This window comes from Stylophora pistillata, chromosome 3 (assembly GCF_964205215.1).
Source record: "Stylophora pistillata chromosome 3, jaStyPist1.2, whole genome shotgun sequence".
NCBI lineage: Eukaryota > Metazoa > Cnidaria > Anthozoa > Scleractinia > Pocilloporidae > Stylophora > Stylophora pistillata.
This window is the reverse complement of record NC_142521.1, coordinates 26,580,202-26,597,395: the sequence shown is the minus strand read 5'-3', so window position 1 is coordinate 26,597,395 and position 17,194 is coordinate 26,580,202. Positions and strand designations below refer to the sequence as shown.

At 37.7% G+C, this 17,194-nt stretch overlaps 3 protein-coding genes across 3 annotated transcripts in view; 2 read left to right on the top strand and 1 right to left on the bottom strand.

Moving 5' to 3' along the window:
- LOC111340518 (trace amine-associated receptor 5-like) overlaps nucleotides 1-1,498 on the top strand; it is a 1,865-nt gene extending 367 nt beyond the window's left edge. Inside the window, exon 2 of the mRNA XM_088752943.1 lies at nucleotides 7-1,498. Coding sequence (XP_088609069.1) covers nucleotides 7-821 — 815 coding nt within the window. The 3' untranslated portion in view covers nucleotides 822-1,498. The remainder of the gene's footprint in view (nucleotides 1-6) is intronic.
- Nucleotides 1,499-4,460: 2,962 nt separating this feature from the next.
- On the top strand, nucleotides 4,461-12,026 carry LOC111340517 (uncharacterized). Its single transcript, XM_022947376.2, has 6 exons — nucleotides 4,461-4,576; nucleotides 6,485-6,568; nucleotides 6,749-6,884; nucleotides 7,558-7,952; nucleotides 9,116-9,298; nucleotides 9,669-12,026. Exons 3-6 carry the CDS (start codon nucleotides 6,770-6,772, stop codon nucleotides 9,969-9,971), a joined length of 996 nt encoding a protein of 331 aa, XP_022803111.2. The 5' UTR covers nucleotides 4,461-4,576; nucleotides 6,485-6,568; nucleotides 6,749-6,769; the 3' UTR covers nucleotides 9,972-12,026.
- On the bottom strand, nucleotides 11,882-15,460 carry LOC111340520 (uncharacterized). Its single transcript, XM_022947381.2, has 4 exons — nucleotides 14,804-15,460; nucleotides 13,949-14,334; nucleotides 13,503-13,706; nucleotides 11,882-12,802 (listed from the first exon to the last, which is right to left on the bottom strand). Exons 1-4 carry the CDS (start codon nucleotides 14,979-14,981, stop codon nucleotides 12,464-12,466), a joined length of 1,107 nt encoding a protein of 368 aa, XP_022803116.2. The 5' UTR covers nucleotides 14,982-15,460; the 3' UTR covers nucleotides 11,882-12,463.
- Nucleotides 15,461-17,194: the final 1,734 nt, after the last annotated feature.

Sequence of the window (17,194 nt, the reverse complement as noted above, 5' to 3'; positions counted from 1 at the left end):
CGGAAGATCCTGTAAAAAGCAGAAATTCCTGGATTGTCGTCTTTATCGCCGAGTCTATCGTGATCGTGATGAGCAATGCCCTCACTCTGTTGGTATTTGCTAAAATCCGCCATCTACGCAAGTGCAGTACTTACCTAATAATGAACCTGGCTGTGGCAGATTTGTTGGTGGGCGCTCTTACGGTGCCTACATCAGTATTGTATTTTTTTTATGAAGATGAAAACCAAGTCACCCCCTCAAGAGTCGCCAAAACAGTCATTACATTCGTCTTCCCGTTAGCCTCGCAATTGAATCTTTGTTTGATTTCCACGGAGCGGTTACATGCAACCCTTTTGCCATTTAGGCATTGCTTGTTTGGGAAAAGGTTTTACTTTAGAACTATCCTAGGTAGCTGGTTGATAAACTTTGTCATAGCTTCTATTATGGCTTGGCTGGACATCGCAGATTTTCATCCAGAGTTCTTGTACGTGCACGGTGCATTGGTTGCACTTTTTGTGGTTTTTATCGCAGTTTCTCACATCATAGTGTTTCTAAAGATCCAAAGTAGCCGTCATTCTCCACCGTGTAGTTCAATACGAAAAGAAAGAAAGCTTACAGTAACACTTTTCATAGCAACTGAGGTTTCTGTTCTGACTATTCTGCCTTTTGCCGTCAACTCTGCCATGCCAGGCGAAATACAAGATAGAGTGACCACTTTTCCGATCCACATTGACTTTGCATTCGTTGCACTTTATAATTTGAGTTCAATGGTGAATCCTTTCGTTTATGCAATACGATTACAGGAATTTAGAGGTCAAATTAGTAAGCTTATAAGACGATAAAGCGAGGCGGACGCAAAGAGGACGGCAAACTGAGGAAACCCCTGCAGATAGTTTCTAACCCCATGCCATTCAAATGGCGAGGCATACAAGTCATAGTGGATCAAAATGCGGAGGCATTGACTATGATAGGTGGCCTCGGATAAATAAACAAGTTTAGAAGTGTTATTAGGTCTAATCATTATGCTTACAAAAAAGATCTTAACATTATCAAAGTCCAGGTGAAGATGACGGTTCATGATGGTTTCGCCCCATTACAACTTTGTGCCTACCCGGTTTGCCCCCGCCCCGGAGACGCATTGAAAGATTTTGTGGGAGAGATGGTGACCTTAATTCGGACTTACTACTTCAGGAGGCGAAATTGCTGAGGAGCCACGAACTTGGAAGCTCGCATTAAAGTTAAACCTCTAGATACCAAGAGGCTCAATCAATTAACTATTGGGACCTAGCATGAACTTTTTTTATTACGTTTAATCTTACTTCAAGGTCCTTGCTACTAAATTAATAATGTTTAGATGTTTTCAGGAATTGAATATTAGAACTCTGAAAACACTATGGCTGTTAAAATGATTGAGCTAAATGCTTTATTGAATTGCTAAATAATGCCTTGGGAATATGTACTTAAATAAAATATCTCATTTAATTTCAATTATGATTAAAAAGAAGTGATTAAAATCGTGCCCAGGCTAATTGAGTTATTGTCCATCATTAAAGATGTTTTGGTTCTTGAGAATAAAAGTACCATGGGGAAAGACGACCAAATACCTCATTCACTGTCTCTGCGAACTTCTAAATCCTCTTTAGTAAAAAATAATATTAGATAACTGCAGTCATAATAGATTTTACATAATTTTTTATTCCGTTATTATTCCTTTATGTAAACTTTTTCAAGCGTTGCAAGTTAGCTGCAGGTAATGTTTTTGTATCATTCAACGTTTACTGTTGATTGCGTCGTCTTCTATTACACTCATACAGAGACAAATCTGGCGACTATGGACGTCATTCACGTTTTATTAAAGAATGGTTATGACTCGTAGACCTGGAATTTATCTGTTTTTGTCTTTTTTCTAATCTATACGTTCCACCACCGATTATGACTAAAACTGAAAAATACTGAGAGTCAGCAAAGGCCAGTATCAGCGAATGGAATTGAAGAGCACTTGCGATTAGATCATACGTTTCGTTCGTTTGCCAGTTTTATTTCTATTGCAACCTCGATTTCGCTTTACGTATTGGTGAGTTTTTTGTACCTAGGAATCATACTTTCTCATACGGTAAACATGTTTTTGAATATCTTGGTCCAAAGCAATGGTGAAAAGTACTAAAGGAGGTTTGAGAGTTTTATAGCCTGCAGAGCAGGCGTTCTTGTGGAGTTTGGGCGAAAATTAGGACTTTGGGCTTTCTGTTTTATTTTCCAGACCGCGCGTAAAATGGAGCGAGGCGAACAATTAGAAGGTGGGGGGAGGGGGAGAGGAGACAAGGGAACGCCTACCAGCAGTACTTGAAAATTTGAATAACCCGTTCGCTCACGAACGGGCGATTCTGATTGGCCCAGTATTTTTTTATTGACAGCAGAATGTGACGTCAGTTTGTTATGTATCACATCCAATATGGCGTTTAGCGAAGAAGAGATAGATCTTGCGTTGAATGATTCTTTAGCTACTTTTGATGTCTTAGAAAACTTTGTTTGAAAACAAGAACTGCAAGATGCCATACGTCAACTTTCCAGAAATAAAGATGTGTTGGCGGTCTTACCGACAGGCTTCGTTAAAAGCATTATTTTTAGATTTGGTGTGCGAGTCAAGCAGCTTCTCCCGAAGAAACACTGTTGCATGGTTGTCGTTTGCCCTCTGAAAAGCATCGTTGACGACCAGGTTGTCGAGGCCCAAGAAATTAGCTTAAAAGCAACAAGTCTTTCGGTATGTTTCTCTTCGATGAAGCTGGATCAATATTCTCGCTCATATTTAAGCATTTTCTTGATTTCGGTGTCGATTTCGGCACATACGAGCGACTTTATTCTTCCTCCATGCCGGGCTAGATTTGTTTGGCGTATCTAATTGCCGCTTATTTGCACTTTTGGGCTTTTCTGGATTTTTGCATTGGCCATTTGCGTTCTTAAGGACGAATGCATGTAGCTGTCCCAAGTTTCTGACTTTCCTAGCACACGTATTGCAACAACGATCGGATAACTGTTCGTTGTTTTGAATGAGTTCGATGCCAATTCCAGCACACACGTCTGATAAAATTACTCCATAAGCATCACTTCTCTTCGATGCGCTGAATAAATTTTCTGATGACAGGTATGAGCCGTATTTAACTTTAAAACTACAGCCGCAAAATCGACAATTCTCGTTCGGCGACATGTGAACACAAATTTTGACACGTGATTTCTCTTCGAATAACAACAAATTTTGACAAGCAACGGAAGTGAAAATCCACTTCCGTCGCGCCACCTGATTGGCCAATTGTTTGCGCATTGTCGTTACTCGTGCATATCTAATTAGGGGGCGTTTTTCAAATTTTCAAGTGTTGCTGGAAGGCGTTCCCTTCTCTCCTCTCCCCCTCCCCCCACCTTCTAATTGTTCGCCTCGCTCCATTTTACGCGCGGTCTGGAAAATAAAAAAAGAAAGCCCGAAGTCCTAATTTTCGCCCAAACTCCATAAGAACGCCTGCTCTGCAGGCTAAGAGTTTTAGGGTGCAAACAATTATATGTCGGTTTTTGTCGAACCAAATAGAAGCTATTGTTGGTAGGGTTATCTTTTATGTGTGTTTTTACTAAAAGAATCACTCTACTCTGATCGGCTTACCGATTGCAACATTATTAAAACCAATTCGGCCCTACGCGCCTCGTTAGCCATTTGATCATCTCATATTCGATGCTCCTTCATAGAATAATTGTTAGATATTCACTATTCCAGAATTATAAACCTAGTTAACTTCGTATATACAAAACACGTTTACTCAAGAATTATTCTGATTTAGGGACTTTGATATTCATGTCCTGAGGAATTAAGATGTTGAGGGCAGTGTCCCCTAACATTTCTTATTTAATCTGTACAGATTATTCGCTTTACTGAGTGTTTTTAATCCGATACGAAAATATAGTTTGCCCCAAGCCTAAATTCAGGCTAGAATGCCCGAAATAGTTGAATATAACTTGTGTACTTCCGAATTTGATCGTTTTATTCAGAAATATACAAGCCATAAATTCAGAGTAATGAGAGATCAAACAGTTGATCGATATCCAGTGAAGCAAACGGCCTACTTTTTGCGAACAAAGACGGTTTTTTTTCGTTGTTTAACCAGCGAAGCTACTCATGTTTGTTCTATTATTACAATTTACTCAAGGCTGACATGGCTTTCGTCGCCTCGCAGGGGTTTAAGTCGTACAAAAATTTTCACAAAGCTGTCAAAGGACTGGTCTTGTGGTCTTGAAACAAGCTGTCAAAGGACTGGTCTTGTGGTCTTGAAACATTTTGAATTAGGTCTTCCTTGTTGAAAAGACCGCGCTACAGAAGCATGGTATTTTTTTCCAGAAGTTATAAAAATTTTGCAGCAGTGAACTGACTTAAAAAGAAGACAAAGGGCTTCCTTTATGCATGCTTCGAAGTTCCCCACGATTCCCTAGTAACTACTTTTCAGTGTGTCAATAATAAATTTTCGAGTCTACTCTAAATTACCGCGTTTCGCTTTTAAGGGCCAATGTCGCCCAACATCAGTTTATGAAACATCACTTTCATCCTTACACGCGACAGACGGTGAGTTGAAACTTTTACTGTAAAGTAATATTTCAAAATTAAAGCACAGGTTTAATGGAAACCCTTGCTTGTTGGGTTTTGTAAATCGAAAATAGTCGCTATTATCGAGTGAAAAGGAGAAATTTCCGCAATTGTTGTTTAACGGAGGCAGTTTATTTTTGCCTTCGCTTGAGTCTTAGACTTAGAAAACAAATCCTCATTGTGTGGTTAATAATATTCCATGAGGTTCTAACATAATCACAATCTTCTTTACAAGAACGATTTTCCATAAATCTAAAAGACGATTTATACTTGTAATCCAAACAACCAAATCTCGGTGTATGAAAGTTATCGTCGGTTCTTGTCTACTGCGTTTGTCATAAAACTCAACGCGAAAGGAAGGAAACAGCATATGTCGGAGACCAAATTTTGGTAGAGTCAATCGACCACTCATGTATGGCTGGCACAGGTCAAGAAAAAGTAGGAGAAAATGGAAATTTATTAAGGTAGGAGAAAAGTCAGGGAATTTCGCTTTCGCTCAGTGAAAATTTACATCTTTGTCAGAAGTCAAGGAAAAGTGAAATTTTGTGTAGACATTAAGTTGTTCATCTTGTCTTAGCGCTCTTCATGTTGAAAATGGTGACACCCTCCTTTTTGTCATGCCGATGATGCTCGTGTACATTGTTTAGTACAGTTGAGACATTCTTTTTCCCTTTGTAATAAAAGTCCAAGTTTGTGCATGAATTCATACATCTTTCTTGTTCTTCCATATTTCAAATTAATTTGAACATTTCACAAACGTGAAAGGTAGGATTGGTAGAGTTTTGTTGAATGTAATTGCACGACATGCTGATGGTGTGTTTCCAAGAAAAAATCATTTTTCTATGTTACCGAAGGTATTATCAATTTATGTACACTGTTTGTGACGCGCTTAAAGTATAAAGTTACAAGTGAAGATGATGCCTGTGAGTGGAGATTGAAGGCCATTATCAGGACTCGTTTGTGAAATTGTTAGTCTAGTTGGCCAGGGGTATTTTACGTTTGCAAAGAAAGAGTAAGGGAAAGTCAGAGAAATCCTTTGTATGTGGCTGTCATGTTATGGATGCTTTCTGTATGCAGCAATGATTACTAATATTTGGCCTTAAGAAGATGCAACTGACGGATGAAATGAGCTCATTTCTCAATCTTATACAAGAAAAGCAGGAAACTATTCTCTCGAGATAATTTTTTTTCATTATTAGTTAGGCATCGGTTTTCTGCCCTTTTCATTAAACTAGTTTACTTGACATGATGACGAGAGGTCAGAGGAGCTATTATCACTATTCCTTGACGTTAAACTGAGAATGTTCATTATAAAGGATGATTCTTAAGTACTCACCCACTTTCCCAAGAAGTATGTCACGACCATGTCCAATTGGATTTTCTAAAATCATTCATAATACTGCCATCATTGTTTTCAGGATCTCCCTAACTAGTCACGTATGTCTTTACATTCTTCAAGATGATTTTGACTGGAACACGCCATTACTAAACAAGATTCAAACAGACGCAGAACTTAATCTGAACCAGCGAAAAATAACTGACCGGGCCAAAATATACAAAGACCTGCAAAGTGCAAAATAAACCCCAACATAATGAAACAGAAGAAGCACACAATGTGAGACTAATCAACGAAGTCACAAGCACGAAAAACTAAAATAAAGCAAAAAACGAAAAGCACGAGCAAAGACAATAATCCTGGCTTACTAAAACAAAATCCTCAACTGGAGACAATTGTGTGAATTATTATTAAGGGACAAGGCCAGCAAAGATGATAAATAACTTAGACGAAATCTCTCCCTCGATTTCATGTAAAAGGATAAGTAAGCTTTGTGAAAGTGATGAAGGTGAGAGCGCTTGCCCCGTAAAATTCGTATGTTATAATTTCAGTTAAAGCAACTAGATGGAAGAGCTGAGGAGTCCACTTTCAACCACGTGTATTTACTGTTTTCACTCTGGATTACTCTGACCGAGGTATGTGTGGCATGTTTACAACGAAATGGCTTTGGGTCTATATCTTATGTGAAAGGGAAATAGGAACTAAGTCTTGAATCAATATCAAGGATTTTTCTGTGGAAATAACTTTCAGCTTATCTTAAATTAAGCAATCGATATCGTTTCACTAAACATTCGACTAATTTTTTTACCCTCTAGGGAAATTTGTGGTGAACGAAAATGATGACGATTCGCTTGTGCACTCCTAAATGCTTTGTTATCTTACTTGGAATCACAAGTCTGGTGTTAATAGCCAGAACGAATTTGTATAAAGAGTCATTTGCATCGGACGATGGTAATGTATTCCAGAAGATGCGCTCTAAAGTACTATTATTCAATTCCCTAGGCACGTTTTTGTTCGAAGTTTGACTAGGTTTTGGCTTTTGGGCAATTTTTTTGCAATAGAAAGATATCTGAGTTAGAAAATTTGATAAATAGACGTAATGATCCTCGCATTTCTCAACGCATACTGCACTATTGTAAATACCAAAAGTTAAAAAAAGCGAGAGTCTGTGGCCGAGGATCATTTCGTTATTGCATCTGTCTTTTCCTTTTGGCTTTCATATGCAACTAATTAAAGACCCATGGTCTTTAATCAATACTTTGCCGATTAAGCTATATCACAAGAACAAGTGCACGCGGAAATGAGGAAGTTTGAAGTTGTAACTTTCGATCAGATCCAATCCTATCATTTTAAGACTTGTCCACCAATCGAAGCCGGATCAAATACTAGCAAATACTTCAATCATCGAAAACCAAACTTAATATTTACTTTTTCATAAAAGCTTAACTACTCTCGAGGTAAGCTACATGCATGTTCAGCTATCTCTACTTCTCATTTACAATCACATTTAATTCCGTACTAACTTCTCGCTGGAAATGATTGCACTACTGTGCTTAAATTGAGTGAAATCTTGCACGCCAGAAAACTTTCATTCTATATCTTATGTCTGATTTTTCTATGCTAGGGAGGTCTTGTAAGCCAGAGCCTCTACTTGACAGCATAGCAAGGGTAAACGGAATGTTCGATGACCTCAAGACATTTGTGATGTTTATTGGATACTCACAAAGTGTAGAGAGTCATACTGGCGCCATATTAGACGCGCATCCTCAGATTGTCATTCCGCAAGAGTACGATGTCTTGGGGAACTGGAAAATGTATCAAGACAAGAAGCTTAGAGATCGTGGCAAGCAAACGCATATGCTGTTTTTCTTCTTGTATTATCTTTCTACTTTTCAAGCCATTTTTCGAAACCATGCTAATAAACCAAGCCAGTTCTGGGTGTGGACATCTAAAGTCGAGAATGCTCAGCATTACCCACTTTCTGATTCATGGCAGGGGACAACAAATGGCAAGATTAAGGTAATCTTCAGAGCAGCTTTAAAAAAAAGGTTAAACATGATGATTTTAGTCAAACAATCAATCAGTCGCTGAGTTAGAAAAATAAGTAAATTTATTGGAACGAAATAGTTTCTAGCACTAAAGAAATACTGATTTTAAAAACCCATTTACTTTTTTTTGCATATATACGACACGGGAGGACTAGCAGAATATTTCCGATTTTGACTATTTGGTACTTTTGTTTGCATATGTCTGTGATAAAATGAGTTTATTGCCAGCAACGTGATCAATAGGAATTAGATGCTAATTAAAAATTATTTACCGAAGTGGAGGTAAATTTTCTGCCCTTTCTTCAACACTGAAGTCAATAGTTGTTTTAGTGTATACCACACAGAAACCAAAAAGAATTAGTGTGCTTTCTGTCGATATTCCAAAACATGGTCGGAGATTGAATTGCTGACGCGCGATTTTGTCTCTTCGGCTGCACGGAGGTGAATAGAAATTGGTAATCACTTCCGAAATAGCCAATCAGCGCGCATGAGAAGCGCTAATCGCCTGAGGTAGGTACTAATTGGGGTTGGATAGCAGGTTATCGATTTATCATCATTATAGACCCCTTGAATATGAATGGAGGGGCATAGCGATTTTTACAGATGGGGAAATGGTGATCATAACTTCCTATTGTCGTTCGCTTTTTTCCCCCTTTTGCATTGATAAGAAATTGGTCCATACGTTATATACAGTAGTGCTCAATTTAGGCTCGGGAGAGCAATTTCCATAGGCTGGAATCAAAAGCATTGACACCTAAAGGGCATGAACTTTAAATGATATGACAAAACGACTTCATAGTCGAGTTTTCCTCAGTAACATAATCAGTAATTTGTTTTTTTCTCAATTCGTAGGAAAAATTTTTATAGCAATGCTTTTTTTTTTTTTTTTTTGCATTAATGCTTTAACAACCTCTATGGTACACCTTTTGAAACCAGTTGTGGTTTTAATGTACATGGATACCCATAGAGCAGAAATTATCCGGTTTGGTAAATTCATTATTAGTTTAGAAATGGTGGTCGTCGAAGTCATTACTCACTATCAACAAGAATAACCGATTGTCCTTTTGCCTTTTATAAGCGTTCGTCAATGACTGACCGATTTTGTTGGTAAGAAACTGTAAACTTATGCTGCAGGTTATTGGTGACACCAGTAGTGGTTCAACTACTAGACAACTTACCATGAGCCAGAAAAACTTTACCGTGCTTGAAGACATCCAAAGTGTCATGGGTATTCCACTGAAATTTCTACACATTGTTACAAACCCATATGACGTTATTGCTTCGAATGTCATAAGAGAGTCCAGATCTACCGTAAATGTGAGTAAAATGGCTACGACAGGCCATTTTTTTGAGTCAGTGATCAACTTATCTTCTGTCAATAAAGGCAGAAATGAGTAATACCGACGTAGAAGACCTATGAGGTCGTTTCCATTTTTACGCAATCACTGATTGGGAACTAATGGAACAGACTGATCATTTTTTTGCTCAAACAGAGTAGAGGAAGGACGTACAATAGAATAGAGAAAAGTTTAACGACATATAATCGTAATTTTCTCAAGAAAATGGAAAGTTCCACTCCCACGATAGAAAACGGGTTTTCCGTACAAACAGGCAGCATCTTTATTGTCTTTTATTGCGCTGAAGTGTAGCACTTTGATCCAATTTTCCACCTTCATTTCATTTTCAGATAAATGACGCGAAGGATGTTTTCGCCCTTGTGGAGACAAATGCAGAATTAAAGAAACTATATGGTGATGCGGTATTAGACATTTCTATGGATCAATTCATCAATAATCCAAGGGAGACCATGATACAAATCTGTAGATTTCTACAGGTCACTTTTTATAATAGCTATCTCGATAAAGTTAAAGGAGAATTGAACAAGGAGTCAACGGGAGCTCGTTATCAGGTGATATGGACAGACGAAGAGAAGGAGTGGGTCGCTGCAGAAATGAAAAAGTACTCTTTCCTGAATTCGTTTGACTTTTAATACTTCCGTGAAAAATTATTTCATTGAAAGGTGGTTCGAGGCCTCAAACGAGTACCTTAGCCATTGTTAAGTAGTTTTTCTGGTAAAAAATGAAAATTGAGGAAAGCTGAGGAGATTCCGAGTGTTCAAGAAACTCGTAACAGGCAGACGTTTTATTGAGCGGCAAGGACATACAGGTCACGTCGCTTTGTTTCAAAGGAGAACAGAAATGCGAAAAAATCGCGTTTTTCAAGGAATAATTAGGAGTTTCTTGTTCTGACCCGAAAAAAGAAAGGAAAAGTTATAATTCCAGATTTTTTTTGTGCTCGTATGGCTGCGTGCGCCTATCTATTGTTTCCTATTCAGGTTGAAATTTTCAACACTTAATGGTCATGTGATAAAATTCTTATTGACTGAGCTTATTGACTGACACCAATCTTACGATATCTGCTAAGACGTTAACATAGCTTGAGCTAGTTCTAACCCCTGAGTTAAATAACCTTAGTTGTTGGCTGAAAGCTAACAAGCTAAGTCTAAATGTTGCTAAAACAGAGTTAATAATTATTGGATCAAGACAAAGACTATCTGCCCAATGTGACGACTTAGAAATTAGAATTGATGACCAAATTATCAAGAGAGTCGGCAAGACCAAATCTCTGGGTGTTATCACAGCTGCTCAACTCACTTTGGGTAACCACGTTGAAGAGATTTACAAGAAAGTCTCTTCAGGAATAGGCGCCCTAAAACGTGTGCGGCCCTTTATATCCAAAGAAACTGCAATTCAAATTTATGACGCTTTAATTATACCTCATTTCGATTCCAGCAGCCCCGTCTGGGACTGTTTGAGTGGTTACTTGAATGATAAGCTCCAAAAATTACAGAATCGTGCAGCCAGAATTATTACTAAATCACCCTTTGATACGAACTCAAACCACCTTCTCTCCACCCTCGACTGGGAGAGGCTATCTCTTCGACGAAAGAAACAAAAAGCCTTAATGATGTATGAAACCATGAACAACCTTGCTCCCGAATATCTACAAAGTCTTTTCTATCAGCGTCACTCTCCTTACAACGTAAGAAACTCTGAGGGAAGGCTGACCCTGTCTAAACCAAAAACCAATGATTTAAAACCTGGTTACTCTTACAGCGGGGCCATATTATGGAATAAATTGCCCAAAAACTTAAAAAAATGCTTCATCCGTTGAGCATTTTAGGAGAAATATCAACAAGTTAGCTGATATATCGGATTCCCCAACGGCAATCATGTAAAGCAGTTGTAATTAATCTTAGTTTTTAACCTAAGTTTATCTGATGAGTGATTTTCCGTGTTTAAATAAAGATTTAGTAGGAGAGTTCTTAACATGGTGTAAATACAATAGAATGGTCTGCAACCCTTGCAAATGTAAAGAGCTGGTTGTTAGAAAGAAAAATCATAATGTACTCTACTCTCCAATTAATAATATTCCCCAATGTAATAGCTTCGTTTTACTAGGAGTAACTTTACAGAGTGACGGAAAATTTGATGGGCATGTAAGAACTAAGCTTGTCAAAGCAAACAAGTGTTTACACTTCCTACGAACATTGAGAAAGGAACATTACTCTCAGGCAGAGATTGATCATCTTTTTATATCCATTGTTTTGGCTAATTTAAGCTATGCACTTTCAGTCTATGGGGCATCTGAGTCCGATCTTACGGTTGTACAAAATTTTTTAGACCGATGTCATAAACGCGGTTTTATCTCATTTCCAGTTTTTATCAAGAACCTTTTAAACAAACAAGACCGAAACATTTTGAAGAAACTAAAATCAACGGATTGCCACCCCCTGAAAGACACCATTCCTGTCCAAAAGACATATCTACACAATCTTAGGAAAAAAGGCTGCGCGCGCCCGAAAATTAATACACAGCGCTTTATGAACACCTTTGTAAATAGGTTGATATTTAAGCTCCATTTATTGTAATGACATACTTTTTAATTCATAATATGTATGTAGATTTCTGTAGTTTTTCCAATTCATTGTAACATAAGATATGTAGTTTTATCTTATGATGGAATAAAGACTTTATTATTATTATTATTATTATTATTATTATCGTATGAACTGTATTTATCACGTTATTCACGTATTGACTTGATCGTCTCCTTTTCAAGTGCATGTTATTCTGAAAGCTGACAGTTGACGTACAAAAAAAACCGGCATCCGATCTTTTGGTCACACTCAGGAAACACGTTTGTCTTATTAACGGCACACTGCATTCCGAATCAAAAGATGCTAACACTTTACTCCACAGAGGCTCACTCTTTCTGCTCCCAGAAATAAAAAGGAGCGGGAACCTGAAAAAAATGTTGGGTTGCAATTTGTGATCCTATGGCCACCCGAAGAAGAATAGTACTTTTTTCATACCAAGTGTTTCTTGCATTACTTTGGACGGCTGTAAAAGTTAACGATCATCATATTAGCGTATCCGTGGGGTGACTCAGTAAAGTATTTTTGTAAAGGAAATTTTGTTTTTAGTATTCGCCTTCAAACCTGAATAATTGAAAGAAAGGATACTTTCTCATCTCGTCTTGAACTCTCTGCTTCTGTTCTTCAGTCCATGCGACTGATGTTCTTGTAATAGACGGTTTGCCATATAGGATACTTTCAGCTTGTTGAAGATAATCCCCACTGCAAGTGACACCAAGAAAGGTACATACTTCCAGCATTGTTTCTTTAGGTTTGGATATCAGTTCGTGGCTTAAAATATCCAATACCGTGGCATTGCCATAAGTTAGTCGAATTTTTTCATTTGTCTCAACCAGTTCGAAGAAAGACTTTATAAAACCATCAAGCGCTGCTGGTTTATTTACCTGTGTGATAAACACATGGTGATGCAATATATTTCGTTGCAAGGTTGAGAGAATGGAGATAGAACAAACATCAATTTTATCAGTAAATCAGCAATTTGGATTGTAAGATTAGCAAATCGTGTGATATTGTAGTCTGATCGTCCGGGTGAGTGTTATGCTGAGAGGGACTTCTGTCTGTGTTAGTGACTAATGTTTCGGGGGTGGATTGAAGGGCACAGTTACGAGTTTATGCGCGAGAACTGGGTTATACCATTTTTCATCTTATACATCAGCAGGCTCGTATTCATGCGGTGAGGAGAACCGGAAAATGAAATATCTGTAAACTGACTTATGCCATGAATTATCTTCGAATTTGCGCGTTTTCAATAACCTGGACAATAAGTTTGGTTGTGATAACTACTGTAGAGATAATAATGTTAGTCTTGACAACTGAAAGAAATGATCTGATATTAAGGGGAAGGTTTGTGGCTTCCTAGGACCAACATTAGGCCTATAATCAACGTAATAAAGATAAACGTCTTTACAGTATCAAGTTATTTTGAGCACTACAGATTATTCTCTGCTTTCCGTAACTTATACTTTGAAATTTAAAGTCATAGCAAGAGGTGAAATGCGCTGGCATCGAGGGACTGTTCCCTTACAAGGGTGCTTTACATGCTATGCAAATGAACTTTAATCGGCAGAAGAATTAAGACCTCACCTTAGGTAATCCATCGCTCACTTTGAGTCTTAAATTGAAAAGCCTTAGTAACCAGGTGGAAATGACGTCATAAGGATTTCTGACGACGTGAAGAAACCTTAAAGAAATGCTAAGCGATTCATTGAGTTCTTTAAGAGCAGCAAACTTTTCAGGTTTTTCAGTTAGTTCCATTGTTGTTCCACCTCCTTTCTTGTCTCCAATAACCTACACGTCGATTCATAACATGATATATTATCTGAAGATATATCCTGGATGTACATTTTAATGCGTTTTGTTTCGCTTTCATCTGACAGCTAGATAGTTTTCACGGTAGATAGAGGTAATTAGCTTCGTTTCTGAGCTTAAAAACCGTAACATTTTACTTTTGTTGTAATTTTGAGGATGATTTGGCTGCACAAACAACACATGACGCAGCAATACAAGGATAAGAGGATGAATTACAATACCTTTAGTTTTTCATTGAATGACCCTTGCCAAGCGCCAGGGACATGGTAAGAATATATACCATCATCAATGAAGATAGGTTTTTCTGCGCGGCTACCATAGGTGGCTTGCCAAGTGGATAAGGTGTGCAGATTATAGAAGAGGAGGTATTTCAGCAAACCGGATTTCCTGATTGCTTCGTCTTGGTAAGAATTCCAGTGCTCTATGATGTGATACTCATGAGAAACTATAATTTCTGGATGAGCATCCAGAATAGCCCCTACAAGACTGTGAGAACTTCGAGGGTACCCGATGAACATAACAAAGGTCTGAACATCATTGTAGAGATCATACAGTTTGGCTAAGCTGTCAGGAACTCCTCCGGGAAGACACGGAGAGTCTCGAGATTCTTTAAGAGAAAAAAATCCTTTCTTAACGAGAAAAGTACTCTGTCTAGGAATATAATGCTATGTTACATCAGTATATTTTGATATCTTGATTTGGTAATCATTCGAGCTTGATACTGCCTCTGCGCCTTTAAAAGTTCAACCTGCCTAAGCATATCAAAAAGAACCTGGTGGAAAAACAAGACCTTCCGGCTGACTTTCGTGCCTCTTTCCCCTGCATTTTTTGCCTTTCGCAGATAAGCGTGCGAGCAAATTTTCCTGCCAAGCAGAATCTAACGCATGTTTGATTTTGTCAGCCACTTTTACTTTTAAACCGGACGTCATCCATACATGTATTTTACATTTATTTTTATCACGAAACCAATTTCTAAAGACCAAGTTATTCCCATATGTACCCCACTGACTGGACCTTTCGATTTGACATCTGGCTACAATGAATCGCTATTACCCCCACTAATTCAAATTACTTACCCAAGGAGGATTTATAGCTAGGGAGGTCTTTTAGAAGCGGTGATGTCCCGTTATCGTTTTCATCTGATCTGTTCCAAATATACCAACCAGCGATGAGTAATAAAATAATTAAGACTACAAAGGTGCCTCTAGACCATTTTGAATACTTAAGGTGAAATTTCATTCTTGTATCGTGCATATCTGTTGAAAATAAAAAGAAAAAGAAAACCGCTTTTTTTCAAGATAAAAAGTGGATGCGCCGCATTCCTGGTACACTGTATAGGGGAATCCTTGTTTACATAAGCAATTCAGTTTTTGATGGAGCTAAAAATAAATCAGTTCTGAATATCGAAAGCTCAAAGTACGATTAACTCGGCCAATGAATACGAGCCTGATGCATTGAATACTTTTTGTGTAACATGGGTTTAAAAACTCAAAATTTTTACATAGAATGTATGAGCTCATTAGCGCTTTTGCCACCCAGAAATTTTGCAGTTTTTGATGGACTATTTCTCCTTGAATATTACACCCAAAGAGCTAAAAATTTCACCATGTACTAAGGTTTTCTAGCTCTTTAGCTGCCTGAAGTCAATTTGTATCTAACATGCTTCCTTCTTTACGCAAAGCCGTATGCAAATGAGCAAAAATGTAAACAATGACGTCAGCATGAATCCGCCTATTCCTCGATTGATTTCCAAGTGAGACCGTCTAGTAAGCCCGCCAAATTTAAGAAGGTCATAATGCAAGCAGAATTCAATTTTCTCGATTCATAGATTCTTTTGATATATGAACTTAAGAGCATTCTTTTCAAAAGCAGTGAAGCGCTGAGACTACGTCTTATACATCGTATACATATCGAAGCTGTTGCGTTAGCTGCATTCGTTGACTCTTGAGGCACTCGGTTATAAAAGAATCGACATTTATAGAAAGGTTGTTACCTAATTTATTCAAAGCGCAAGTTATTTCTAAATTTTTAAGCAAATAAAAAAAAAGACTTTCAGCGATTACAAAATAGAAGAAAGAAAAGAAAGCAGGAAGAAACTTAGGCAATTAACAATATTTACCCGGTTGCTTGAAGTGCGGCTTGGAGTGAACTTTGGATTCTTACAATCTTACCTTTACGGACAACGAAATTACTAATCGAGTGCTTGCAAATTATTACAATTTATTTATTTGACACGCAAATCTGCGTGTCAAATACAGTTCTTTCGTGACTGCGCTAAACAGAGGCTTACAATGAAGAGTTTCAGGATGAATATTCTTAAATTACAAAAACATTTATTTCAGTTACTCTAGTCAAGGTCCCTTTTCCGAACTGAAATAGTTTCTGTTGGGAACGTATTACAAGAAATAAAAATAAGACTAAATAAGTAAGTTACGAAAGAAAGCGTTAACCCAGGTGTATGAGCGTACGTGCCTTACTATTTTGTCGGAGGACGGCCTCGTTTGGTACGAGCTGAAAGCAGCATTAGTTTCCCCATACACAAGGCTAAACTATCCACAAATTCAGTGGCCTGGCATTTTTTGGCGGAGGTAAGGCTTCAGTCACACAACGAACTGTTTCTCGTTGAAAAATATAAAGCAGGAGATGTTGAATTAGCTCCATTTATGCACAGTTTTCCTGCATATCATTTTGGTCTCACTTGGGAATTGACAGAAAAAGACTGAAAAGGAAGTCAGTGTAGAATTGAAACCGCTAACCCCTTTACATAAAAATAACCTGACCCTCGAAATAGATAACCGGAGAAAATAGGAACTCTGTACAACCACTAAATCTTCCTTGCAATAAGTTACTTTCAGAAAAAAATCTCTAGAATCTGTTCAGAGAGGGATCTGAAAGCTTTTACCTACCAAAAGACTCACCTGTAAAGACCATTTTGAATTATGACTTAGCAAGAGCCAAAAAAAAAACATTCCACGTGGTTGCCGACCGAAATCAGCCGCTTAGTGACAGAAGCGAGTACAGAAATATGCAAATATCAATCAAGGAAAGCGGCATTGGTTTTGAAGCGAGTTTTTTTTTATTTTTTTTTTATTTCTTTCAGATTTCCGAAGAAATACCAGGTTGATATTTGCTTTCGGCGATAAATGTTTTCTTTTGCTCTTTGTGAGTGGTTGCGTGGATTTCAAAAATACTCCGGAATAAATTAGGTAGATAGTTGCAGTAATGTGAAAACATGGAAATCGGATGTTATTAACTCTTGGAAATTCAATTTTTACATTGCTGTATAAAATTGCTGTATAAAAAAAGCAAGCTGATTAGAGGGAGAAAAGATAATTCTTTTTCTACTCATAGTTCGGGAAAGAGCTTCTATTTCCTTTTCATCCTTGAATGTTAATTCATTCTCAAGCTTTTAGCGGCTGCTGGGATTTTGTCACAAGAGATAATTAAAATCAAAAGGGTGGGTTTCA

Coding starts and splice junctions, on each gene's coding strand:
- LOC111340517 (XM_022947376.2), top strand. CDS start 6,770: ATGATGACGATTCGCTTGTGCACTCCTAAATGCTTTGTTATCTTACTT. Junction 6,885..7,557: donor GTCATTTGCATCGGACGATG/GTAATGTATTCC, acceptor TTTCTATGCTAG/GGAGGTCTTGTAAGCCAGAG. Junction 9,299..9,668: donor AGTCCAGATCTACCGTAAAT/GTGAGTAAAATG, acceptor TTTCATTTTCAG/ATAAATGACGCGAAGGATGT.
- LOC111340520 (XM_022947381.2), bottom strand. CDS start 14,981: ATGCACGATACAAGAATGAAATTTCACCTTAAGTATTCAAAATGGTCT. Junction 14,335..14,803: donor TAGCTATAAATCCTCCTTGG/GTAAGTAATTTG, acceptor TTTCTCTTAAAG/AATCTCGAGACTCTCCGTGT. Junction 12,803..13,502: donor TGAGCGATGGATTACCTAAG/GTGAGGTCTTAA, acceptor TTTATCACACAG/GTAAATAAACCAGCAGCGCT.